At 47.8% G+C, this 27,193-nt stretch overlaps 1 protein-coding gene across 2 annotated transcripts in view; it reads left to right on the top strand.

Annotated features, from left to right (window-relative positions):
- Nucleotides 1-2,968: 2,968 nt before the first annotated feature.
- The window catches only part of SLC25A48 (solute carrier family 25 member 48), a 388,984-nt gene continuing 364,759 nt past the window's right edge, over nt 2,969-27,193 (top strand). The window contains exons 1-2 of one of the 2 annotated variants that reach the window (XR_013598678.1): nt 2,969-3,225; nt 3,443-3,486. Coding sequence is in view for 1 of the 2 variants with exons in the window: in XM_078653233.1 (XP_078509359.1) it covers nt 3,180-3,225; nt 3,443-3,486 (90 nt within the window). In the remaining variant the exon portion in view is untranslated. The remainder of the gene's footprint in view (nt 3,226-3,442; nt 3,487-27,193) is intronic. The other variant, XM_078653233.1, reaches the window with a different exon arrangement.

The following is a 27,193-nucleotide window of genomic DNA, read 5'->3' as shown; positions in this document are numbered from 1 at the left end:
GCGACAATGTGCAAATGGGTGTTAATAGGCAGGATGAGGTATTCGGCCAGGACGAGAAAAGTGCGCATAACAGCCCCCACAGACCAGATTGGCCAGTGGGAGGGGTTAGAGAGGGCAAGGGCGACGGGGGAGCATCGGGAAGGGCGCCAAATGTAGTTTAGCCCGGGGTGCGGTCTGAGGAAAGGCCGGCCCTGGCTCTGCCGTGCTCCACTAGGCTGTCGCTGGGTGGATGCAGCCCTGTCTCTGGGTGTCCATCTGTCTACGTTCCTGTTCTGTTTGTCTGGGGTGCAGGGAAGCAGGGACCAGGCAGACTTGGAGAAACAGTGCAAAATAGGGGCAGACTTGTTCTGAGCTCAAGGAGAGGATAACACGAACCAAGAGCGGCGTGCTTCAATGTAACCTAAAGCCGAAACAGCGAACCTCAGATGAAAATCAGGAAATTCAGAACCATTGCACTAGAAAGGCTCTGACACTATTTTGGAAGGGCAAAGGGCCCATTGAGTTTATGTGATAACACTGTCATATCCGAAACGCGGGGGGCGTGAACCCCCACTACCAGCCACCACCACAGAGATATAACCCACTACAGACAGCTTAGGTTGGAAGGCGACAAGAGACAACCACCCTTCAAGACCCCCTCTGTGAGAATAGCTGACAGCTTCCAAATCATCTACCTACAGCAATGTGGCCAGCAACAAAATCTGCAATGCAGAAACTGTGATGGATGAATCACGGCTGCAGACTGGGGTTTGAACAGAGCGCCAAGACGCCAAGGAATTGGTGAACCCGCTGTATAAATATATAACAACATAATATAACACTACAGCACACACTACACCAGTGGTTCCCAAACTTTTGACTCCTGGGGACCCCCATTGAGTCACCACTGGAAGCCGGGGACCCCCAGACGTTTTGTAGGATTTAAATTTCAACCATTAAAACAGTAATTTGGAAAAAAATTAACACACATGTGCACACAAAACAAATACTCGAATTACTAATGATTTTAGGGGCATAGGTACAAGTCCCTATCACCATGGGAACATCACTTTTTGAGACGTTCCCGTGGCGATAGGGGCTTTGCCTTATTTACAAGGCAACGTTAAGCCACGTTAACGTGGCTTAGCGGTTCCTTGTAATTAAGACCCCCTTTCACACAATGCTTGAAAAAACCTGGTCTTAACTTGGCGAAACAAGGAGAAATGCTTCATTTCTCCTCGTTTTTGCAAATCGCCTTGGATTGTTTATGTACTGGAAGGCGACCCTTCCTGCATATCAACAATTTTTTTTAAATATGACATTTTTTAACTTCCATTTGTGCTGCATTAAGCAGCACACAAAGAAGTGACAAAATGACATTTCAAGATGGTTTATGTGCAGGAAGGGGGTCCTTCCTGTACATAAACAATCTTCCCCTGTTAAGTATACTGCCAGCGCAGGGGAAACGCAGGGCTGCACCATATTCTTGTAAATATGGTGCAGCCCTGCATTTCTGAAGTAGTGGAGTGTGTTGTTAAGCCAAGGAGGCTGGTCTGGAGGAGCACAAACTCAGGATTCAGAACATAATACAGTGGTTAGCATTGACTTTAACAATAAAAATGTTTTTCCACCCAAATAAATCTTTTTTAGAAGCATCAGGATACTAAAAGACTGAGAAGAAACATGTCACTAACTTGTACCTTGCAGTTTGCAAGCAGCTGTTTGATGACAGTTTTTTGGTCACTGTGCTAGATTACGATTGTCACTTATGACCTGCACTGTTACACAAGAATCTCTCTGACAAAAGCAGTAACCCACTGACCGATGCATATCAAATACTGTTTTTTAAAATGCATGGTACACTATCTTTGTAGTAGGCATATTAACCCTCTGTGCTACATTAGTTCAGTCACAGCTGCCACTGGACAAAACTCTCATGTTTCTCCAGCAGGAAAATGAATCACTGTTGTTATCTTGACACCTTTATTGTTCTTTGAAAACTGCTAATTAAACAAGATACTTTGCAGTGCTTTTAAAACTGCTGCCTGCGGACCCCCTGGGAATGTGTCAGGGACCCCTGGGGGTCCGCGGACCACAGTTTGGGAAACACTGCACTACACGAAACCATGGAAGGTTTCTGTCAAATCCAGGCATTTCTAGCACAAAAGTAACGTTTATAAAAAGAGTGTGAAGATTTCCTTTGTACCCCCAACAACTCGCTGCTGATTTGTGAAACATCTTTTGGGGGAGAAAAAAAACTGACCTAAATCGGCAATGTCATGAATTAGACGAAGTGGCTTAATTGAAGAGATAACATTAAAATGCTTAATTTCCCTAAAATTGTCATCTTGTTATCGCCATCTACCATTTATTGTTTTGTTGATATGTGAATTGCGATTAGAACCAACAGTTCATTTAAGCTTCAATGAAATCTGCACCCATATATTTAACTACTTTTAAACGTAAAACTGATTATTGCCTTAGATTCATTTTCGACACCTCCTTATCGCTCATCTATTATCACTCATTATAATTTATTTATCTTCTTTGTAAAGCATGTTAACGCCTTTGGCAATGCTCACGCTTCATAAAGCCGCAAACATAAATAAATAAATGGCTCGAGAGTCGAGAATACGATCACTAGCGCGCGTTCGTAAGCTCAGTTCACACGTACTCACTCTGTTTCCGTCGAAACTTAACTGGGCATGCCACAAGCAAAGCAGTTGGTAAACTTTTAGAAATGGTTCATTTTTCTCTCCAAAACATGTCTTTCTGTGAATGATATGACGCATTTGTTTTCCAAGACAAGTCTTTCTATGAATGATGTGACGCAACTGTGAAATTGAACTGGCACTAGGGAGTTATTTAGCCCCGCTAGAGTTCCGTCCGCGGAACGAATCGGGTTGCAAGACGCGAGCTGTCTCTGCCCCTTTAAGAGATGCAAGGAATGCTGTCAGAGGGAGCGAGCCCGTATGACACGCTCTAAGAGGCACTATTTAGAAGAGGGTAGAGGCTGAAAGCAGAAGCCCCAGCAGCTAGACCCTATTTAAGAGGCAGCATAAGAAGCATGGAGGTAGTTCTACTTTTATTTTGTTTATAAACCGAAGGAAAACAAACCAAGACAGCCTTTTAGAAACGCCAGCCTAGACGGGGACCCTTCAAAACAAAACAGATGACAAGATTGTTTGCAGCTCCAAAAAATGAACAGTTTCCAGTTGGACGACTTTGTAGCTGGGTGGATTGGCGGTAAGTGATACTGGAAGGGTATGTAAACACCCTGCCTCAGATATATATATTCATATATATAATAGACGCCTGCTACCGTGCTCCCCTACTGGGTCCGCTAGTAGCTTGCACCGCAACATGCCACAGTGCTCTGACAAGTGGTTTATGTGCTGAATTCCAATTTCCTAGAAGTCTCTTATCATATAATGATTTCACGATATTTGCTCCAACTCTCTAGGCGCTGCTGGGGTTGTGGTCGGACACCCGCTGGATACAGTGAAGGTAAGAACCATTTTTGACTCAAAGAGTGAACCTGGCCTTATATTGTTTGTGGGAGATCTGTTTACGTTTGCACTCCCCCATTTTCTGTGGTATTGCTCCACACAGGTATGGCACGTATCACACACAAGTTGCTCTGTTTAAACTAGCGAGTGAATGAAACGCATGCCCGCGAGAAGCAGTGACGCTTTATATCTCAATGTGGAACCAGATACTTGGAAGCGAAATGTGAATTTCCTACGCGTCTCGGTTTCCAGAAAAGGAATCCTAAATAGCGCCTGGTGGTAGTACTGGCACGTAACATACTCAGGGGCTTGTGCCAATATGTGAGAGCGCGTAGTTACACAGGATTCCGTTTCGAATACAGCAATAGTAGCGCATTTGGAACAGGAGAAGCCGTTCCCACAACCGTGTTCTCATAACTTGGCTCTCAGACAGGGTGATGTGCAAGTTAACCTGCCTCAAGGCACACAGGATCACGCAAATAACGACGTTGTTTAATTATAATTCAAGTTGATACGCAGTGCAGTATCGGGCATTGTGCACGTTTGATCGCACTGGTGAATTGGGAAATTCGCTGACTGTGACGTGCCAAGTTGTTCTTTATATTTTAATTTGCACATTGTTGAGGTGAATGAACTCATTTGAAAGGGCGTCGTGTCTCCTGGTGACTACAGAGTGGAGGCAGTGAAGCATAAGGAGGAGGGCCGCCCATGCTGAGATCTGTTTACATTTACACGCACGGACACTCCCTGTTGTGTCACCTTTTTGACATTCAGAGGGATTAATTCACAGTCATTAAAGTGCGCATATCATTACACGCCGTGTCCCGGCCAGCGCGGAAGAAAGGTAGATCGACTCGTGGAAAATCTGCGTTATAAAGTAGTTCTTTGCCATCTCTGTGATAATTGCATACGTCCCATGGCTCTTAAAACACAACTCGCCTCCTCGTGCGCTCTAGAGACTGAGCGTAGAAAGCGGTGGGGGGGGGCGAAGGGGTTTAAACCGCGTCCCCTCCGACTAGGGAGTGGGTGGGCACTGAAGTGTTGAGGCCAGGCAATGATATTAAGGCATAACTTCTCATTTACCCACGATTAAATAATCAACAAAACAACTGGTCTTGGAGCCCCAAGGGTTGCACTTAAAGGACACCCATGTGATGTGCAGCACCGCAGTGCTTAATTTGTAAAATAGTAAGTGCAGGTTGGTCCAAACTTTCGCTCAGTAGCTCGGCCCTGCAGGAGGTCGCTGTGTGTGTTGAATACCAATGCTTTGTGGTCTTGATTCCACCCTCAGGCTTCTTTTAATCCATCACCGGGCACTCCCTGTTCCCACAAACTCATACCTGCACTTCTTTTTCGCCCCTGGTTTCTCCCTTTGGCATTGCTTTAAAGTCTTTGTCGTCCTCCTTCTTTCTCTCTTATGGTTTTTCGTTCTCTTTTTTCTGGGTCCAAATATGACGAGCAACAAGCATTGAAAAGCCAACAGGTCTCCATTTTTCAAGAGCTGTTGGCTTTGCCAATGCCATTATGCCATGATGCCAGTGGTCGAAGTGGGTGGGAACGGCAGGGCACGGCGTGCCCCTACTTCTTTAATTCTGTAGATTCCGCTCCCCTACTTTTTTATTATGAACATGCGTCCCCCGGAAGTCAGAAATATTCTGTTTGTGGACGGGCGGGGAGCAGAGAAGGAAAAGGTCTCTATCTCTTACTTCCTGCCCAGATAAGACAAGGATGGGTCCGCTTCTGCCACTGGCAGCTGCCCCCTCTTTCTTACTCCTATTCTCTCTCGTTCTGTCTAACTCCTTCTCACTTTTCCGAAAATCATGAATCAAGAAATGGTTCTCACCGTCTCTTCCTGGCGTCCATTTGTACCCCTGTGAAATGGATGCAAAAAAGAAAACCACTTTTGCTGGAAATGCCGTTTTGACATTTTTCTATTCCAAAATGCAGCCTCTGAAATAAAATGTTCAAACTCTGAAAAATAATTAAATACAGCAAGATGGAGTGTTTTTAAAGTAGCCAGATACGTTTTTTTCAAACCCCAACACATTAGCGCCACTTTACAGAGTTTGCCAGTAAAGCACTACTTTTGTTTTCTTGTCTTTGAACATCATTGTTTACTTCCAGTACTTCCTACCTGGAGGCAGGGCCGGCGCTAGGCTTGGGCAGTGTGGGCAGCTGCCCAGGGCCTGGCACTCTGCCTGCCAGGATGGGGCCCCACATAATGTCAATTAACACCCTACTAGTCCTCGTGTATGTCTGACGGTCAGAGTGAAAGAAATGCTTCACAAACGGGCTCATGGGAGGGCCCCCTCCTGGGGCCTCTAAGGGATGGTGTGGGAAGGCCTAGGGGAGGGTACACCTCTCAGGCAGCCAGTTCAGAGACTCGGCAGGGCGCCCATTGTCAGCACTTTAGCCCACACAGGTTTAACTCAGCCCCCAAGCAATTCTCACACCTTCAGTTCGAAATGGGCGGTACAAGAGCTGCTTGGAGTGGCTGAGAAGAGGAGCTGTGGCCCAAGTGGAGTCTGCACAAAGCAGCTTCCCTGAGATCAGAAGGTGTCACTTATGTAGATTTCAGGGGCCTCCCACATTCCCTTTTGCCCAGGGCCCCGAAAATCCTAGGACCGGCCCTGCCTGGAGGTACTGCAATACCTGGTTGATGGCTGGATTGGAAAACGAAATGTGTACGGCGGCTTTGTGTTCACAAATGTGGTCTTTTGAAACCATACTGCTTACGTTTTGTAAGCATATAAGCAGTGGACATTGAAATGGGTCCTTTTTGGGCCCTGTAGTTATGTCTTTAACTTTTCAGGCAAAAAAATTTGTTGATTTCTGAATAATGACTGTAAAAGCGTTAAGTTCACCATGTTCCTGCTTACATTTTACATGCTTTATTAAATCTTTCATTCCTTATGAGTGTTTGCTTTTTCCAGGATGTTGTTACCTTTTCTTTTAGGCAGCATATTGCTCTTGCCTAGTGTGTAATTTGAATTGAGTCGCATCCAGTTATTTATAGCAGGTCAAATTGGATTGTAGCTGAAGGCAGTATGAGTTTCTCTCAGTGGGGCAGTATGGTGTTCAGTGAGGGAGCAGATGTAGCACTGGGGGCAGAGCTGCTAAATTTAGAACCGAAGAACCAGGTTCAGCCTTCATGAACTGTCCATCAGACCACTCTCACGAGGGAGCACATTCCCATGCCAGACCTTAGAAGGCACCAGAAAAGCCCTGGTGTGTTAGCACCAGCAGGTGGACCCTAGCAGTGGCAAATGTGGGTTCACCTTGAAGGCTTGCCCACCACAATCCATACTAAAGTTCACCTCCAGTCTTGCTGGCAGGCCTACGAAGTAGCAGACCCTAGAGCAACAGTGACTCTGTCACTGAGGTCACAGGACCCCTGAGAAGAGCTGGCTCTAGGGCGGTGCGACTGGTGTGACCGCAACGGGTGATGACTCTGAGTGGGGGTGTCCTATATTATGGTTTTAAAAGCACTTGCTGACTCCTTCCTGGCCGCCAGCTATTTTCGGCAATAATAAAAATGGCATGATAACTCTGATGAATAAACTTCTTCCTAGAGCGAGATCGGAGATTTGTCTAGTGGAAGTTTTGACTAATGGAAAGATAGCGCAGAGGGTTAATGTGCCTGCTGCAAAGAAAATGTACCAGGCCCATCACAAAGTGCACATATTGTAAATAGGTTAGTGGGTTACTGCTTTTGTCAGTGAGATCCTTTTGCTACATGCAGTTTATAAATTAAAATCCTAACAAAGAACAGTGAGCTATTAACTTTCATCTAAGTGCTGCATACAAACTGAAAGGTATAAACTAGAGCGTTATGGTTTTTTCCCTAAGCCTTTGATTATCCTAATGTTGCAAAAAGTGTTATTTTTGATACAAATCAATAATGATTTTTAAAGAGAACCCCCAATCATGGTATTAAGTTTTAAATTCTGAGTTTGTGTTTCTCCAGGCCAATCACTATTAAACTATACTGTCTACTAGTATGGTTATCATGTGACTCCTACACCTTGTAGTCCTTTGTCTTATGTAACATTTCCTATACAGTCATTTGCACATGTAAAATTAATTGTCTCTGTGTATATTGCTGACGACAGAAACTCCATGACTCGGAAACAAATGGCTCGTGCTTCCGCTTTTAAGCATTTTTGGGACATTCTATGATTAAAATAAATGTACAAAGTGGAATATGTTTCTAATGTCAATAGCTCATATTAATCTTTAAATAATCATGTGTACCCATTGGTTGAATTACATAACATAATAAACTGTAACTGGTCATTGAAATGCCACACAAATACTAAAGATTGGGATGTTTTGCGCATCCTGGCCACACCTCTAACTCCGCCCACTGATCCAATCCTCAGGTTATTCCCGCCCTCTGATTCTCCGCCCACAGTTCCCCAACTTTTTTTTCCCCACTTCGACCACTGCATGTTGCACAGTAGTGTGGCTGCTGTGCATTGTGGCTAAATGTCAGAGGGAAAACGCTATGATGCGGCTCTGAGCTAGCCGTGTCATTTTCCCCCTGCCCCCTAAGGGCAGGTGGGGGTGGCAACTCAGACAACGGCACAGAGGGTGGAGAAGGATCAGGGGGCAAAAGGACAAAGGGAGGGTGGTTGGAAATGGGCAACAGGGTGGGTGAAAAAAGGGCTATGACACGACCAGCGCTGGTCCTGTCATAGCGCTTCCCCCCCACCCTGAGGGCGGGTGGGGGGTCGCAACAGAAAGGTGGGAGGTGAGGAAAGAAGCAAGATGGACAACAGGAGGATGGGGGCTGGGAGTAATGAGGCAACGCGGACAACAGGAGGATGGAGTGACAGGGGAGAACGAAAACGGACAACTGAATATGGGAGGGAAGGCGCAACAGAGACAAGGGGTTAGCACAGAAGAGCAACACAAGGGCACGAATAGAACAAAAAAAGAAAAATAGTGCCTCAAGCACAGCTTGAGCAGCGGAAGGCCCTAGCCAGGATGAAGCAATGAGAACTTGGTTCATGCTCCAGATGAAAGAATAAGAAGTGAAGCTCGCACATGCTGGTCAATTGCAAGGCGGCAAATCAGAGTGACAATGAAGCCAACAATTGGCAAGCGGTGGGTGGGTTCTAGCCCCTTGTAAAAAAAATATCTCTCGCAAGTGAGAGCTCATACTTTAGTGAATACACTATTGCTGACGAGACCAAAAAAATAAGTGTTGGGGTTGGGCACCACCTGCAATCACCTGACCAAATGAATCACTGGCAGCCGGATTTCAGAAAGAGATGTTCTGGAATTGTGCTTGACCTTTAAAGCTGAACAGAAGAGAGAAGGATGTAGCCTTACAGAGGCTGAATTGCACAATTCACAATTAGGAAACCTGGGCATAGCCCCAGTTTTGCCACTTGAACAAACTGTGTGAGCCACTGCACATCACTTTACTTTACTATGTATAGTTTTTCATAATCAACCAATTTGAGGACACATTGAAGTAATTTCGTTCAGAAACTGACTCAGGGTCAGCTTTTGGCATGGGCGATCTGGGCCCAGGCCCAGGGCACCATTATTCAGAGGACTCATGGATCTCTCTGCATGAGGGTTCTGTACAGAGGAACCTTGACTCTAGTGATTCCATTTAAAGTAGTTCTTACCATTTGTAACATATCACAATCATTTTATTGAACACCCTATCAGCTCCACACCTATCAATCATCTTGGCACCAGCCTGATGGAGCCAAACTGTGGATGATTAAGGTATGTTGGGGGAGGAGTGGAGGTGTTTGTGTTCAGAGGCCAGTCACTGCTGAGGTGTAGCCTGCCAAGGACTGGCCCCTAAAAAGGGGCCTCATGCTGCCTCATTTTATTCACCAGCAACAGGGAGGAGTGCACATTTCTTTCCAACCAAAACGCTAGGTGAGCTCTCTGATTTGTCCTCTACAAAATCCTCACGTGTAGAAGGTTAACAGAAAATAATCATGCTTCACATATAACAATATAGGCCATGCTAACAGAATATGTGACAATTTGACGGTTAGTGCCCATTAAAATTTGACGTTTTGAGTAACTCTTGATAATGACGCAAATGCACGAGACTAGTCTTAAATGATTCATGCTAAAAAGAATCTTTTTTTTTAATTGACTCAGATCAGCTATACAATCATACTTAATTGAGCCTATCAAAAGATGCTTCGAAATAATTTTTTCATTTGAAAGAGTCTCTGTCATATTTTTTCCTGACATTAGTTGTCTGATTTGCATATTTTTCACACTTGCTCTCTCCAAGGCTGACCATTTCATAAATGTCTCCTATTTCCAAGGTGCAGTTTCTACCTGCGCTGCCAACCACCTAGAAACACAGTTGTCTTCCCCAGACGTAGACATTTCCAAATACTTTTGCCTGCTCCTGAATTTCGAATCTGACCCTGCAAGTACCTTCCACATACAATATGGTTCGCCTCCTAATGTAGGATGCCCTATTCTCCAAGACTACAATGAATGGCATTGTAGTTGAATGTAGGAGGGTGTCCAGCTTAAAGTTGGATTTTTTGTTATATCCTGGACTACTGGTGCAGGACACCACAGTGGAGATTCACATTTGCAAGGACCTCTATCTACAACATGCTAAACAAGTTTCGACACAGCTAATAGGTTTGGGTCTAATGTGCTTATGCATGAAAACAGCATTGAGACTGTCTATAGATGCAGGTATTACCAATTTTAACCCAGAATTACAGGAAATAAACATATAAGCAAAGTCAATAGGAAAGACACAGGGGTGAAAGAACAATTGACAAGACAGACAGGGAAATACAAGCACACGAGTGCTGACTAAAACTTAAAAAAGCATGCAGCAATGAACAAAAAATAGATTTTTTCCTGTATATGATGCATGCACGAGATATAGGATTTAATATGCAATGTTTCAGTGTGCTTTTGAGATGTAAAATAATATCTCAAGCATTCCAGTCTAGGCACTCAATAGGAGGTGGAATGATGCACCAATACAATGAGGTGAGAGTAATATTCCTGTGGGTGGAGCATAAGCCCAGTCTATCAGTGCTCTTCACAAATGTAACTCATAATTGTGAGTAATTTACACATTTAGGTTACTGAAACAAGTTTGAGTAACTGTACTGCATTTGGCTATGTACAAACTCTGAGTGTACTCAAAAGCGTTGACGTTTATGTCTCCATGCCCTGAAAAAGGAGATGGAGCCAAATTTATGAATGTACGTTTTTTACTGACAAAAAAGAAACAGTAGTCAGTCCAGCACCACACATGACTAACCACTGATGCTGCAAAATCCTGCCACTGAAAAAAATGTAGCCAGAGATTTAAATTAAAAGCCCATAGGAAATATTAGCAAATTATTTAACATATAAATAAATATGATTTCATGTTAAGAACTATATAAATAAACAAGCATTTACAATGCAATGGTCTCGGCATTATTAAAGGTAGAGCTATTGGCATTGCTCATGACATTTTTTTTAAAATCATAAATAAATGGCATTGTCATTTACATTGCCAATAGCTTAATCGTTAAATAAATGGCATTGTCATTTACAATGCCAATAGGTTAATTGCTCGCAAATGCATGACCTATTGCATTTACACCCACACAGAGCCACACACACAAAGCCACCCACACACACATACAGAGCCACTCACACACATAGAGACACACACACACACAGAGACACACACACACGCACACACCCACACACACACACACACACACACAGAGACACACACACACGCACACACACACACACACACACACACACCCACACACACACACACACACACACACACAGAGACACACACACACACACACACAGACACACACACACACACACAGAGACACACATAGAGACCCACACACACACACAGAGCCCCCCACACACACAGAGCCCCCCACACACACAGAGCCCCCCACACACACACAGAGCCCCCCCCACACACACATACAGCCCCCACACACACACAGAGCACCCCCCCCCCCACACACACACACACAGAGCCCCACACACATACACAGAGAGCCCCACACACACACCCAGAGCCACACACACACCCAGATCCACACACACATCCAGAGCCACACACACACACACAGAGCCACACACACACCCAGAGCTACATACACACACAGGAGAGCAAGCAAATCGAGGGGGCAGGGAAGCAAGCACAGCGAGGGGGCAGGGGAGCAAGCACAGCCAGGGGGCAGGGGAGCAAGCACAGCCAGGGGGCAGGGGAGCAAGCACAGCAAGGGGAGCAAACACAGCAAGGGGGCAGGGAAGCAAGCACAGCGAGGTTGCAGGGAAGCAAGCACAGCGAGGGTGCAGGGAAGCAAGCACAGCGAGGGTGCAGGGAAGCAAGTACAGCGAGGGGGCAGGGGAGCAAGCACAGCCAGGGGGCAGGGGAGCAAGCACATCCAGGGGAAAGGGGAGCAAGCACAGTGAGGGGGCAGGGAAGCAAGCACAGCGAGGGGGCAAGGAAGCAAGCACAGTGAGGGGGGGAAGGGGAGCAAGCACAGCCAGGGGAGCAAGCACAGCCAGGGTGCAGGGAAGCAAGCACAGCCAGGGGGCAGGGAAGCAAGCACAGCCAGGGGGCAGGAAAGCAAGCACAGCCAGGGGGCAGGGAAGCCAGCACAGCCAGGGGGCAGGGAAGCAAGCACAGCCAGGGGGCAGGGAAGCAAGCACAGCCAGGGGGCAGGGAAGCAAGCACAGCCAGGGGGCAGAGGAGCAAGCACAGCCCGGGGGCAGGGGAGCAAGCACAGCCAGGGGGCAGGGGAGCAAGCACAGCGAGGGGGCTCCTCGACATTGGCATTCACCCGTGTATAGCGCTGGCTAGACCCGCAGGTATCAGAGCGATTTACCGTAGGAACGAAGCAAGGGAGAAACAAACTCTGTGTGCCCAATTATAGACAACCTGGAGCACGGCACCCTGTGCTGTTCGAAGAGATTTTAATTCTCACAAAATGCTTCTACCCTTGTGCTTCTACCCACAAGGGAATCACCAATTCACTCTTAGGCAGGCAACAGCATTCTGGGGGTGGTAGCGCTACTATTTGCAGTACACCTGTGGAACTACATGTCCCAACATGCAGAGTGCTTTGGGCTGAAAGCTAGGAGTGGCTGAAAGGCACAAATGCCGCTGAATATCTCCGAGCAGAGAGCGGCCTGCGAACACACATTTGCCATTGTCTCATCACCTGAAGGGAGGCTAAGGGAAGTAAAGAAAATACGATTGTATAGACACCCGAGAGGTAATGAACTGAACCAGCGACCCGGAATGAAGGGATCATTCAAGGCAGCTTAGAAGGTCAGCCAAACGTGCACCCCCTCTAAATATGGGCACCCTGGGCCCAGCTCACCCATTTCCAAAAGTCGGCCCTGGAAGAAAATACATTCTTGGTATAAAAGGGCGGCAAAGCGTCTAAGTGAAAATGCTGCCCTTGAACCCCGGATGATTGACTCTTCGATTCAGCTCTTGCCTTATTATGGAGAGCTGGACAAATGAAAGCAATAATCTTTTAATGTCTCCCCTGCTTCTCCTACAGCGATGCGGCCTGGCAGTCCAATTAGATGCCACGAAGCGCTGATGCCTGCTCCGTGGCTCTGCTCCCGTTCCCTCCAAGCCGCTGGAACGAGAAGCATGTCTCTTGTGCAGCGCGAGAGGCGAGCGCGAGCGGAGGACGAGCGCGAGCCTCCTCTGCCTCGCGCTGCAGCATCAGGTGGTGGCGCGGGGCGCTGGGCTCCTGATTAAATAACTCACCTTGTGTTTGGCGGAGAGGAGTTCACCGTCCGTGGTGAGGGTCCTGTGGTGAGGGCGGGAAACAAAGACGAGAGTGAGCGGAGGGGAAAGTTGTCATGGTAATGGAAATGGTGCAGAAGAGAAAGGAGAAACGTGGGATAGGTTAAAAGAAAGAGGGAAGACCCGTGGTAGGAGGAAGGGACAAGTGATTTACCTGGAGTGGCAGCGGGGCTGTTCCTGCCAACAACAACAACAACAAAAATGGCTGCCGCAAAGCTCAAAAATTTTCCGATTTGGGGTTGTGTTTTTGCATGAGTGACGGATGACGTCACAGATAGAAAGAACCTAAAAAACACGCCCCCAAATCCGAAAAAGACGGGGCTTAAAGGGAGTGATGCCCCTCTCCTCCAATGGCTGGCCTCCGTTTAGGAAGCCAGCCAATGGAGAAGAGGGGAGGGTTCCAAGCCCCCTCTAAGAAACATTACGCAGTGCAACGGTCCTCGACCTAAAAATGTATTATATAATTATAAACTATTTTAACAACCTTTTTTGAATTTATAAAGTAATGTACCATTAATTTTATTATTAATGAAGCTACTTTTTATTATTCCAATAAATCAATTGTAATAATAATGAATGCATACTACCAAACAAAATACTTTATAGGTCGATTTATTTTTAAATTAAAAATCTGAAAAATAATTGGAATTTTACTTCATATATTTAAATGAATTTAAGATTTAATTTCAAATTAATTTACTAGTGCCGTAGCATTTGTCTCTTTGTTATACATTTAAAATGAATATATATAACATTAATTCACCATAATATTAAAAATATATACATATTTGCTGCACAATGTTATTTTTGTGCATAGCAAAGCAAAATAAAAATATCTGTAAATGAACTGTGCATGTATTTCAGAAAACACAAATGAAGCACATTTTTGGTAATTCTAAAGTGTGAAGGAAAAAAATATTTTAATAAGATCAAAACAAATCAATTCACTTGGTGATAACATTTCCACACATTTTCGCTTATGCGCTGTATTCTTTAATCAGTAAAACGTATGTCTGTGCAAATGTAATGGCCATTTCAATTGAAGATGGGTTGCCTGTAATGGCCGTGAGCTACCACACCATGCATACTCCATTTTGCCTTACTCCACGCCTACTCTGTAGCACTCCATGCCACTGTACCCTAGTATGCACCACTCCACATTATTTCACTTCACGCCTCGCCAGGCTCTGTCATTACACTCTACTCCGCACTACTCCACTCTGTGCCAGTTCACTTAACGCCTCTCTACTCCACACAAATCTACCCTATGCTAATGTACTCTACCCTGCACTACTCTGCTATGCACCACTCCACTCTTTGCCACAGCACTGTACACCAGTCCACTCTAATCTACTCTGCGCCATTGCACTCAATAACACTTCACTCTACAACACTCTACTCTAGACTTCTGCAATCTACGCCACATCACTCTTCTCTGAAACAATTTACTCTACACAACTGCACTCTATGCTACTCTATTCCACTCTGCACCATTCCTCGCTACAGCACTCCTCTCTACCCCACTGCAATCTACCCTGTGCCACTCCACTCCACTTCGCTGCACTCTACGCTGCTGGACGGTACGCCACCACATGCTACGTCACTGCACTCTATGCCACTGCACTTTACATCAATGCACTCTATGCCACTTTACTCAAAACCAATACATTCTATGCCAAAGCATTCTATGACAATCTACTCTGCAACACTATATTTTATGCCACTTCACTCCAGTCAACTCTACTCTGCTCTACGACACTCCACTCCACAATTCTTTACTCTATGGTGCTCTGCTTCATAGAACTCTAGTGCAATCTATGACATTCAACTACACTCTACTCCACTCCACTTTGCAACACTCTACTCCAAACTGTGCCACTCCGAGACACTACTCCACTCTACGACACTCTATGCAACTCCCTTTATGTCACCCCCTGCCACTTTATTCCAATCTATTCCATGATAGTCTACTCTACTCTACTTGACTTGACTGCCCCACCCTACACCACTCCACTCTATACAACACCACTCCACACTATACAACACCACTCCACACTATGACACTCAACTCTGCAATGCTCTGCTCGACTGTATGCCATTCCACTTTCCTATGCTGCTCCATTCTATGCCACTACACTCTACAACAAGTTACTCCCCTCTATGTCACTCTAACGTACAGCACTCTACTGCAACAACAACTTCTACACCACTCCAGTCTGCTCTACACCACTCCACAACACTCTAAGCCACTGCACTCTTTTGCACTCCAGTCTGCTCTGACTCTGACACTCTACTCCACTCTACGCCACTCAACTCTACTTCACTTTACACATTCCACATCTCTAAAACCACTCCACTCCACACTGTGCCACTCCATGACACTCCACTTCATTCCACTCTGCTCCATTGCTTTAGCTTGTTGTACCTTCCCCCTCCTGAGGCGATAAGCCGGGAGGTTCTCTACGCACACTTGCCTGTTTTTAACACTGTTTTATTCTTTGCTCAGCTTGACTCAAAAAGCTTCTTACTCAGCTTGATTTGAAAAGCATTTTTTAATTGTGCATTGTGTGTGGAGCATTACTACGAGATCATAACTATTATTCATACCTGCCTAAGGACCTTCCCCTACCAGTCGCTGCCCGGGCCGCTCTCAGCTGAGCATTGACGCTGAGAGCTCGGCCCCGGGGAGGCGAACTTGGTTTGGTGGCCATATTGGGGGTATTCCAGCGCTCGGACGCGCTCTAGTTGGACATAAAAGGGGTCCCATGACCCTGAGCTCGTCTTAGCTTGTTGTACCTTCCCCCTCCTGAGGCGATAAGCCGGGAGATTCTCTACGCACTCTTGCCTGTTTTTAACACTATTTATTCTTTGCCCATCTTGACTCAAAAAGCTTCTTACTCGGCTTGATTTGAAAAGCATTTTTTAATTGTCCATTGTGTGTGGAGCATTACTACGAGATCGTAACTATTATTCTTACCTGCCTAAGGACCTTCCCCTACCAGTCGCTGCCCGGGCCGCTCTCAGCTGAGCATTGACGCTGAGAGCTCGGCCCCGGGGAGGCGAACTTGGTTTGGTGGCCATATTGGGGGTATTCCAGCGCTCGGACGCGCTCTAGTTGGACATAAAAGGGGTCCCATGACCCTGCGCTCGTCTTAGCTTGTTGTACCTTCCCCCTCTTGAGGCGATAAGCCGGGAGGTTCTCTACGCACTCTTGCCTGTTTTTAACACTGTTTTATTCTTTGCTCATCTTGACTCAAAAAGCTTCTGACTCGGCTTGATTTGAAAAGCATTTTTTAATTGTGCATTGTGTGTGGAGCATTACTACGAGATCGTAACTATTATTCTTACCTGCCTAAGGACCTTCACCTACCAGTCGCTGCCCGGGCCGCTCTCAGCTGAGCATTGACGCTGAGAGCTCGGCCCCGGGAGGCGAACTTGGTTTGGCGGCCATATTGGGGGTATTCCAGCGCTCGGACACGCTCTAGTCGGACATAAAAGGGGTCCCATGACCCTGCGCTCGTCTTAGCTTGTTGTACCTTCCCCCTCCTGAGGCGATAAGCCGGGAGGTTCTCTACGCACTCTTGCCTGTTTTTAACACTGTTTTATTCTTTGCTCATCTTGAGTCAAAAAGCTTCTTACTCGGCTTGATTTGAAAAGCATTTTTTATTTGTGCATTGTGTGTGGAGCATTACTACTAGATCGTAACTATTATTCTTACCTGCCTAAGGACCTTCCCCTAGCAGTCGCTGCCCGGGCCGCTCTCAGCTGAGCATTGACGCTGAGAGCTCGGCCCCGGGGAGGCGAACTTGGTTTGGCGGCCATATTGGGGGTATTCCAGTGCTCGGACGCGCTCTAGTCGGACATAAAAGGGGACGACTGTCTTCTCCGTGCAGCGGCCGCGCATTGCGGACGGGCCGGACTCACGCCGGAGTCATGCCAGAGTCCTCACCGTCTGCGCCCGTCAGCGCTATGGAGGCGTCAGGGGTCAGGGGCGCTGCTCAGACTCTTATCCCTCCTCCTGAAAACCTTAGGTACTCACTTAGCACCCTCAAATCACTCAGACCTTCCCGGCAAGTGTGCCATCACAAACTATTTCCTGAGCAACTGCGCCATGGCTTAAATTGTAGCTGTCCGAACGAACCTAGTCCGCTAAACCCTGGTTATGCTGCAAATCCATCCAGGATATCTGGGGCACAGGACCTCCCCCTTCCCCTGAAAGAAGTAGGCATTCTCATTAATGCCCGTTCCCTGGCCAAAAACAACTTTGCTTTCAGAGACTTTGTATCTGAAAGAAAACCTACCTGGGTCTTTGTCACCGAAACGTGGGGCTCAGACTCAGCAGGCCCGACCTGATTAACGCCCTCCCTGATGGTTATTCCATGGTGAGACAGGATAGAGAGGGTCGTAGAGGGGGTGGAATAGGCATTATATATAAAAATTCCTTCACCTGTCACATGGAGTCCCTTCCTTCTTCCCAGAAACCTTTTCAGGCCCTTTTCTTCTCCCTCAGCACCTCCCCATTGGAAAACTTTGCAGGTATCCTTATCTACAGACCTCCGGGCTCTAACTCTTCGTTCGCCGGCGATTTACTCGAAGTAATTGAACCGTTTATTAATAGGCCCTCCCTGACTATTCTTGGAGACTTCAATTTTCACTTAGAAAATTTCAACTCGGCTGATGCACTGTCCCTTGTGGACTTAATGTTCTCTCTCAGCCTTTCCCAAAAAGTGCTATTTCCTACCCATTCTGCCGGCCACATCTTAGATGGGGTGTTTACGAACGACCCCAGGCTAGAGATTGGCTCCCCTTTGCCCCTCTCCTGGTCGGATCATAATGCAGTCCCCCTGGAATTCGCGTCAGGCTTTCTTTCCACCCCTCCCACGGATACAAACTGTTGGGTCCTGAAGAGGAGCTACAGGGGCCTGTCTAACGAATCCCTTGGCCCTCTCATCGCCAACTTCAAGACTCCCCCTTCTCAGGACATTGATACCACTGCCCGCGAGCTCGCAAGCACTATCTCTAGGGCTGTGGACACTCTCGCCCCGCTTAAGTCCCACTACTGTGCCAGGAAACGCCCGTCAGCGCCCTGGTACTCAGATTCCCTTAGATTGCAGAGACAGGAGTGTAGGAGGCAAGAAAGGCTCTGGAGAGCCCAGCCTGATGCTGATGGACGGACCAAGCATAAAAATCTCCTTAAGAGTTATAAAGCGGCGGTGTTAGCCGAAAAGCAAACTTACTTTTCCAATCTAACCTCCTCCTTCACTTCCCCTGGAGACCTTTTCAAAGTTGTAGATACCTTATCTCTCGTCCAACATCCTGATCCCATTGTTCCCTCGCAAGAACTCTGTGATCAGATTTCCACCTTTTTCCACACTAAAATATTGGACATTTACACAGCACTCCAGACTCATAATCTCACCCAAGTTCCTCTTCCCAGTCTAGAGCATATCCCAGTCCCCAATGAAACCTACCCCAGTTTTCCTCTTCTTACGACTGAGGTCCTCGACAAGCTCCTGGACTCGATCAATTCAGGATCTCCCCTCGACCCCTGCCCGCTCAAAATCCTAAAAAACTGCAGGGCTACCTTACTTCCCCCCTTGCTGGAAGTTATGAATAAGGCTATCTCCAGCTGATTATTTCCCGCATCCTGGAAGACTGCCATCGTTAAGCCCCTCCTGAAAAAGGCCTCCCTGGATCCTGGGACCCTGAAGAACTTTCGTCCCCTTTCCCTTCTTCCTGCTTCAGCCAAGATGCTGGAGGGTCATCTGAATTTTCATCTTAGCGCCTTTCTTGATTAGACCTGCCGGCTTGACCCCTCTCAGCATGGCTTTCGAAAGGCGCACAGCACTGAGTCAGCCCTCACAGTGGTGGTCAATAACATCCGCGCTAAGGTCGACAGAGGTCAGACTACTCTTCTGATCCTGCTCGACCTTACAGCCGCATTTGACACCCTGTCCCCTACCATCTTGGCCTCCCGTCTCAGGGAGACGGGGTGGAGGGTCTGGCTCTCAGCCTCCCCACTTCTTTCCTTAACCATCGGGTGCAAAGGGTCAAATTGGGTGACTTCCTTTCCACCGCCAAGCCTCTGCAGTGTGGGGTCCCGCAGGGCTCTTCTTTGAGCCCTACGCTCTTCAACGTTTATATGGCCCCACTTGCTAGGCTTATCAGGACTTTTGGACTGGAAGTGCTCTCGTACGCCGATGACACCCAGATCATGGTCTCTCTGCGCAATCCGTCGAGACCACGGCCCTAAACTTTAGAAACTGCATGGAAGCTGTGGCAGGTTGGATGGCCTTGTACTTCCTCAAGTTAAACGGGGAAAAGACTGAGATCCTTGTCTTTGGTGGAAACAAGGAGGTTTGGTCAGCCGACTGGTGGCCACAGACACTGGGAACATGCCCCCAGCCTTCTCCCGTCACCCGTAATCTGGGAGTCATATTTGACACCTCACTTGCCTTTGACAAGCAAGTTAACAGAACGGTCTCAACCTGCTGCGGGGTCCTAAGGGTGTTAAGAAAGCTTACCCACTACCTCTCCCCTGATGTCCGGAAAGTTGTTTCTGTTGCCCTCCTATCCTCGCTCCTGGACTACTGCAATACCTTATATCTTGGCATGAGCAACAAACTAATCCATCGCCTGCAAGTCATCCAGAACGCTGCAGCGAGGTTTCTCGTCAATGCCCCCAGACGTTCTTCACGAACCCTGATCAGGAAAATATTCACTGGCTCCCCGTGTATGCCAGGATAAAATTTAAAATCCTGACTATTACCTACCGGGCTTTTAATGGTGCTGGTGCTGAGGGCATCAGGTCCCTAGTGTCAACCTACGCCCCTGGTAGGGCCTTGCGCTCTGCCAGCCAGAATTTGCTAACCGTCCCTCGAGTTGCTAAAGCGAGATGGGGAGGCAAGGCGTTCTCCTCCCTCGCCCCTAGACTTTAGAACGAGCTCCCCTTGGAACTCAGGAACCAAGAATCTCTTGTCCTCTTCCGAAAGGGCCTTAAAACCTTGCTCTTCACTGAAGCCTACTCTTAGGCTCTTATACTCCCTATATAAGTACCTGGCTATTTTCCATCATCTGCGCCTTGAGGCCTTCGGGCAAAGTTGCGCACTACAAATATCCATTCAAATCAAATGAAATCATTGCCACGCAACTCTACTCTGCACCACTTAACTCCAGTTCATGACTCTCTACGCCTCTCCATAACACTCCACTCTACTGCACTTTATGATACTCAACTCACTCTCCTTTACCCACTAACTTTTAGCAATGCTGAAAGCAGCCACGCTGGTGTACAGCATGACTAAATCATATTGGTAACCCAAATAGATCTTGCATAGGTGAGACCTATTGGTTTTGCCAGTGCTTGTTTACAATTAACATGAAAGTCTCCTGGTAGAAAAAATAGTGTAGTTCAGGAGAACTGTAGTTGGGAAAACATCAAAAATTCCTCTTAATATAAGTTGTTTGCTATAATGGCATCCACGCAGAAATAGGAACAAACAAGCAGCCATAGCTGCTACCTGGAAACAGCAGTGGGGCGGGGTGGGGGAGAGATGGGTTAAAACAAAATCACTTACCTCCCAGCCAGCCAGCTGGTCTGGCCGCCACCTCTCCTACGTCCTCTTCCTGGCTTTTTGGGAGAGACAGGATGCAGGAAGCACCAGGATTCTCAGGCTCCCTGCAGCCAATCAAAGTACTTCCATGCATTGTTTGAGCCGGGGCTGGGGAGGTGGGCATGCTCTCCACACCGGTTGTAATAACTGTGGATAACACGGTATGTCCGCATGACTGTTTTGGGCAGCCGAAGAGGGCCGGCTAATCACTCATGCTCACACAGGGAGTGCAAACCACTCTTCTGCCTGCTCTGAGAGCAGGCCCGCCCCACAAAGACGTCACTGCGGTGAACAGTAAAATGATAATAACCTTGAGTTATCATCATTTTATTTTTCCTTTTTTTACTCTGCAAAAAGCAGTGGAGCGACACTCCTCTGCCTTAGCGGAGGAGCCCCCACGGTCCCCTGCCCCATCACGTTTTCAACAGGGCCAGTCCAATCATTGCTCCCCAGCTCCGTTCCGTTATCAACAGCTCCTTCGACACTGCCACCTGCCCGGACTCCTGGAAACATGCCAAAGTAACCGCACTCCTCAAAAAACCCAAAGCAGACCCGGATGACATCACAAACTACCGCCCCATTTCTCTACTCCCTTTCCCCGCCAAGGTCACTGAGAAGCTAGTGATCGCCCGCCTGTCTCACTTCCTCGAGGAAAACAACGCACTCGACACCTCCGAGTTTGATTCCGCAAGAACCACAGCACTGAGACCGCCCTCAATTGCCTGCACTGACGATATCAGAACCAGAGTTGACAAGGGCGAGACGGTCGCACTCATCCTCCTGGATCTCTCCGCAGCCTTCGACACTGTCTGCCACCAAATCCTCCGAACACGCCTCTTCAACACAGGTATCCAACACAAGGCCCTGGACTGGCTCACCTCCTTCCTTGCCGAAAGAACTCAGAAAGTTCACTTCCCCCCGTTCCAGGCCCCAGCAACCAAGCTCATGTCCGGGGTCCCCCAAGGATCCTCCCTCAGCCCCACCCTCTTCAACATTTACATGGCCCCACTCGCCAACATCCTCCGCCCACACGGAATCACCAACATATCCTATGCAGACGACACCCAGCTCGGCATCTCCCTCACCAGGAACCCCATCACCGCCAAGACAAACCTCTACGCCGGACTTCTCGCCACCGCCAACTGGATGACAGTAAGCCACCTCAAACTCAACTCCAACAAAACCGAAATCATCATCTTCGGACCCAACAGGACAGTATGGGATGACTCCTGGTGGCCCACCGCCCTAGGAACAACCCCATCACCATTCACCCACGCAAGCAACCTCGGCATCATCCTAGACTCCTTTCTCTCCATGACCCAGCAAATCAACTCTATAACTTCCTCATGTTTCAACACCCTCCGCATGCTGCGTAAGACCTTCAAATGGATCCCCATAAAAACCAGGAGAACAGTCACCGACGCACTCATCAGCAGCAGACTAGACTACGGAAACGCCCTGTATGCTGGCACCACAGTCAAGCTTCAACAGAAATTCCAGCGGATCCAGAAAGCAGCCACCCGGCTCATCCTTAACCTCCCATGCCATGAACACATCTCCGCCCACCTCAGACTCCTTCACTGGCTACCCATCAGCAAAAGGATCTCCTTCAAAATCCTCATCCCTGCCCACAAATCCCTCCACAACACTGGACCAGTCTACATCAACGAAAGAGTGAACTTCCACAAACCCACTCGTCTCCTCCGTTCGGCTGACCTCGCCCTCGCCACAGTCCCCCGCATCCGTCGCACCACCTCCGGAGGGAGATCCTTCTCCTACCTTGCCTCCAAGATGTGGAACTCCCTCCCCACCAAACTACGGAAGACCCAGGACCTCCTGACCTTCAGAAAACTCCTCAAGACATGGCTTTTTGAACAGTAACTCATCACATCCCCCACACCCCCCCCCCCCCCCCCTCAGAACCTTGAGACCCTTCCGGGTGAATAGCGCGCTTAATAAATTTGTTGATTGATTGATTGAGCCGCAACTGCAAATAAGAGCCCTGCTTTGACACCATTCCACTAAGCACCATGATTCTCCTTCTCTGAATCACATTCTTCTGCCCCCGGAGACACTCTGGTAGGGAATGGACAAGAGAAAGGAAGGGCAGACTTATAATGAGATGCCTTTTTATTGCTCTAAACAGTCTCTGTTAGCGTTTTGAGTAGTGGCGTGAGGAAATTCATAGATAAAATTTGGGATCATTTAATAGTTTGAAAATCTTGATATTTCCATTTCCTTGATTTCACTTCGATATCCTCCTCCAGGGTCTTCTGTCCTGAGAGCAGCGGGCTATCATCCTGAGTTGTAGTGTTGAAGAAAGAGGGATTACGCGTGCAGGTGCAGATTTGGTCCCATTATTACCAATGGCTCTGCTTTAGTCCGGGAAACCTACACTTAGCTCAAATTGAAGAGTGACAACCAGTTGACTGTACCATACTTTGGTCTTTATTATTGTGTCTGCAGAAACCCTGAAGCAGTGGTGGTTCAACACAGGCTTATTTGTTGGCTTAACAAGAAGATTTAATGAGTGTCCAAAATTCAGGGAGGGTAGCCTGTCCAGAGACTGAACGGTAACAGGACTGGGTTCCAACTGATCACTCATACAAATATTCACTCTCACACCAGATTCACAACCGCATGTTCTCTGGTCCTATCGACCCTCCAGTTGCACACCCTCATTTTTTTTAAAGACTTTGATAATTCCCTCCTGAAGTCAGGGCTCTATTCCCACCCTACAAGCAGTTGAGTTCATGGGGGCCGTCATCCCTTTATGAAGATCCTAGAATGCCCACTAACATAACCCCAATTTTCAAGGATGGAAAGGGAGACTCTCATATTGGACCAATGGACCTTGGGGGAGAAACTTTACTTACCTTTACTCTTGTCACGGGCACTAGCTCAAATTTGTGGTTACACTTGCTCCCCATTTGTGATTGCGTTTTTTTCAATTAAAGAGCAACCTATTATGGAGCCAAAAGTCTAGCATGCATTTAATATATACAAATAGAGAGCAGCCTAGTAAATAAGGAAGAGACAATTATCCTGGCAAACAACCAGAACTCTTGCACGAAATGGTCAACAGGCAGAGGCAGACAGGAAGAAAAAATAGGCCTGAGCACCAAAATAAAAGTAGCCTCTATTTGCAAATCAAATAATTAAAAAAGTGGCCCTCATTTGCAAATCAGGCCAGTTTTGAACTTGTAAAGTCATGCTGTATTGGTATTTTGCAAGGTATCACAAGTTAACAGTAAAGCTGGCCCACCAGGCCATAAAAGAGACCTACACAGTGTAAAAAAAAGGAAGCATTTGCAATACAATAGGTCTCGCATTTAAACAAGTTTGAGCTATTGGCATATTATATAACAATGCTTTTTTTAATGTTGTTTTAAAAAAACATAAATAAAAGGCATTGCCATTTACAAAGCCAACAGCTTAAACTCGCTGCAAATGCTTTTTTTAGTAGGCACAGAGAGATTAAGGGATTTGCCCAGAATCACAGGATGCTGAGCCAATGACGAGACTCGGACCTGGCTCCCCAGATCCAAAGTCAGTACCTCTGGGCATTACGCAACATCCTTTCCATTTAACGTATACTCCCTGGGATGGCTCTTCAGCACACACCCCTTCTTCACACACACACTCCGACTCCATGTAACTAAAACCTACTCCCTAGCCAAGAATGTAAGATTCCATGTGTTCGGTGTGCACTGACCCCCCGGAATCTGTTTCCGCACAGTAGCCAGCTCTACCGAACCCGCGCCCCCCTCCTTGCAGTTCCATTCCTTCACTCCTGGGGCTGTTGGGGGAATCCCTCAATACTTCCGCGTACAAAGCATCTCGAATAAGTACCGAAGAAGTCTCAAAAGAGGCCCCCTCGCTTAGTACCCAATTAACAGTGCTGCCCCATCGGCTCACCCTGACCAGTGACCCTACTGCACCCCGCATATGTTTAATGTCATCCTTAGGTACCCGTGGACACCGCCTCTGCATCGGCTCACAGTGACCCGCTGCACCCCCCGCTGTCCTGCACAAGTTTAATTTAACCACTGGTACCCCATGGACACCGCTGCCCCAACGGCTCCCCCCCGCCTTCCCCCAAACCTGCACACATTTAATGTAATTACTATTACTGTACCTCATGGACAATGCCGTCCCATCGGCTCACAGTGACCCGGGACCATATGTACCTCCCCTCCCTCCAGTCCTGCACACGTTTAATGTCATCCATAGGCACCCCCAATACACAGTTGTTACCCATTTCTGACCCTGGAACAGACAGTGATTAACTCCTGCAGCACACCTCACCCGACACCCTTGGTCTAGCTTTATTCACTCAGTTGTGCGAGTTCCCCCAATACACAGTTGTTATCCATAGGCACCTCACAGCCCGATGGCTCCGGCCGGGTGCTGGCCCCACAACCCTCGCACAGAAGAACCTGTCCCTTCATCGGAGAGTGTACCCAGTCCCTGCATCACCGGAAGGACCCCAGTGTCTGCATCCCCGGTAGAACCCCAGTCCCTGCATCACCAGAAGTACCCCAGTCCCTATATCACCTGGGGTGCCCAAGGTCCTTAAATTACCAGAAGGATCCCAGTCCCTGCATCCACAGGAGGTGTCTTCGCATCGCATCTCTAGGACCCTAGAGCTCCCCCCACCAACACCGCGGGGCTGTTACACCACAGTTCGGATTCTTCGTCGACAAGAAGGGCCCATTCATTACCAGGAGCCCACTCTTTTGTCACAGAGGGGGTTCCAGGACCCCATGAGAGTCCATACGATGCGACTAGCGTACATAGTTGCAAAGCTCGAACGAAGCTTGGGTTTGGGGGGCCCAGTGCCAATAGGCTGCTGGAGGGCCACTTGATGCCAAGCAGCCTTGGGATAACAAAACCACCAGCAGCCGTTCCAGAATAAAGCTGTTTTTATTAGTTTTGTGGTCACGTGCATCTGAGGTGAGCCAGGGACCCCAGTACTTTGGGGCGCTTAAACGTTCTAGTAGTACCTGTAAATTAGGGGGTAAGAACCCATGCACAAATTTTCAGCATCAGTGACGTGCGTCCATAGCGACAAGGACACATACAGTAACACTCACCCACTGTCCCATCAGAGGGTCGGACAGGGCGCACCGAAGCACAAACCGCAACACTCTCTCAATGGCAACCCGTCCGCCCCCACAAACACCCGGATACTGGTGTCTTTATATCTCTGAGAGCTCGAGGCCTGACGTTCCCTATACCTTCCGCACTCCTTGGAACTATTGTTCCGTTAAAGTATTAAACCATCCAATGTATATAACCTTTCTGCATTTTTTTTGGTCCAAAGCTCAAATGAAGCTTGGGTTTGGGGGGCCCAGTGCCAGCAGGCGGGTGGATGTAGTTCCTGGCTCTGATGGGAATTACATTGTGTGAGGGGATGTGGTGCTTCTAAAAGGGCAGGGCGACCGTGACATCACTCAAAGTGATGTCAGCCATTGGCGGAAGTCTATAGCTCCATGCAGCATGCTGAGGCACACCGAAACATGACAGACACAAAGACTGACCAATGCATACAGAGTTATTACATATGCAACCCAGAAGGCAGGGGAATGGTGGGCACCGGGGAAACGCCACCCTGTGATGTCCTAGCCAAGGAGCCCTGAGCTTCGAACAGTGAGTCCACAAATAAAATACCACAAACCCCCGAGAGCATGGTTGAAGCTGCTGTCAGTGACCTTTAAACAAACTTGTTTCTACACAGTATTGACACGCGTTGCCCATTACTCTCAGTGTTCTCTAACTAGAAAAGTAACTCAGCCTTATGAAATGGATGCGATGTCTCGCCCCCTCTTTCCCTTAAGAGATGTCTCTCTCTCTCTCTCTCTACCTCCCCTCTCCTCCACCATCTCTGCCATTTTGCACGTGGACGAACCTTACTGGTGGTGTCCTCGCGCGTCCTCTTCCCAGGGGTCGTCTGTGATGTGCAGACACTCGAGCCTTGCCGCTCTCATTGCTGAGTCCATTTGCAGACGCCTGGAGCTGGGTACATACATGCATGATTGCACGTCAGCCCGTTTCCTTCCTGAATATTTTGTTTTACTCGTAAAAAAAAGACCAGCACACAATGGAGAAAGGAGGGGCGGACGGGGGGAGGGAGCGAGCGAGGGGCGAGCGGGAATCAGTGTCTACAAGAAAGTGAAAGCGCGCCATGCGCACGTCCCGTGATCAAAAGAGACGTGAGACTCGGGATGCATTACAATGCAAAACAAAGTGAAAGTGCACCATGCGCGCACACCGTATGC

This window comes from Lissotriton helveticus, chromosome 7 (assembly GCF_964261635.1).
Source record: "Lissotriton helveticus chromosome 7, aLisHel1.1, whole genome shotgun sequence".
Lineage (NCBI taxonomy): Eukaryota > Metazoa > Chordata > Amphibia > Caudata > Salamandridae > Lissotriton > Lissotriton helveticus.
Note: the sequence above shows the minus strand (reverse complement) of the source record. Positions and strands in the feature narration are given on the sequence as shown.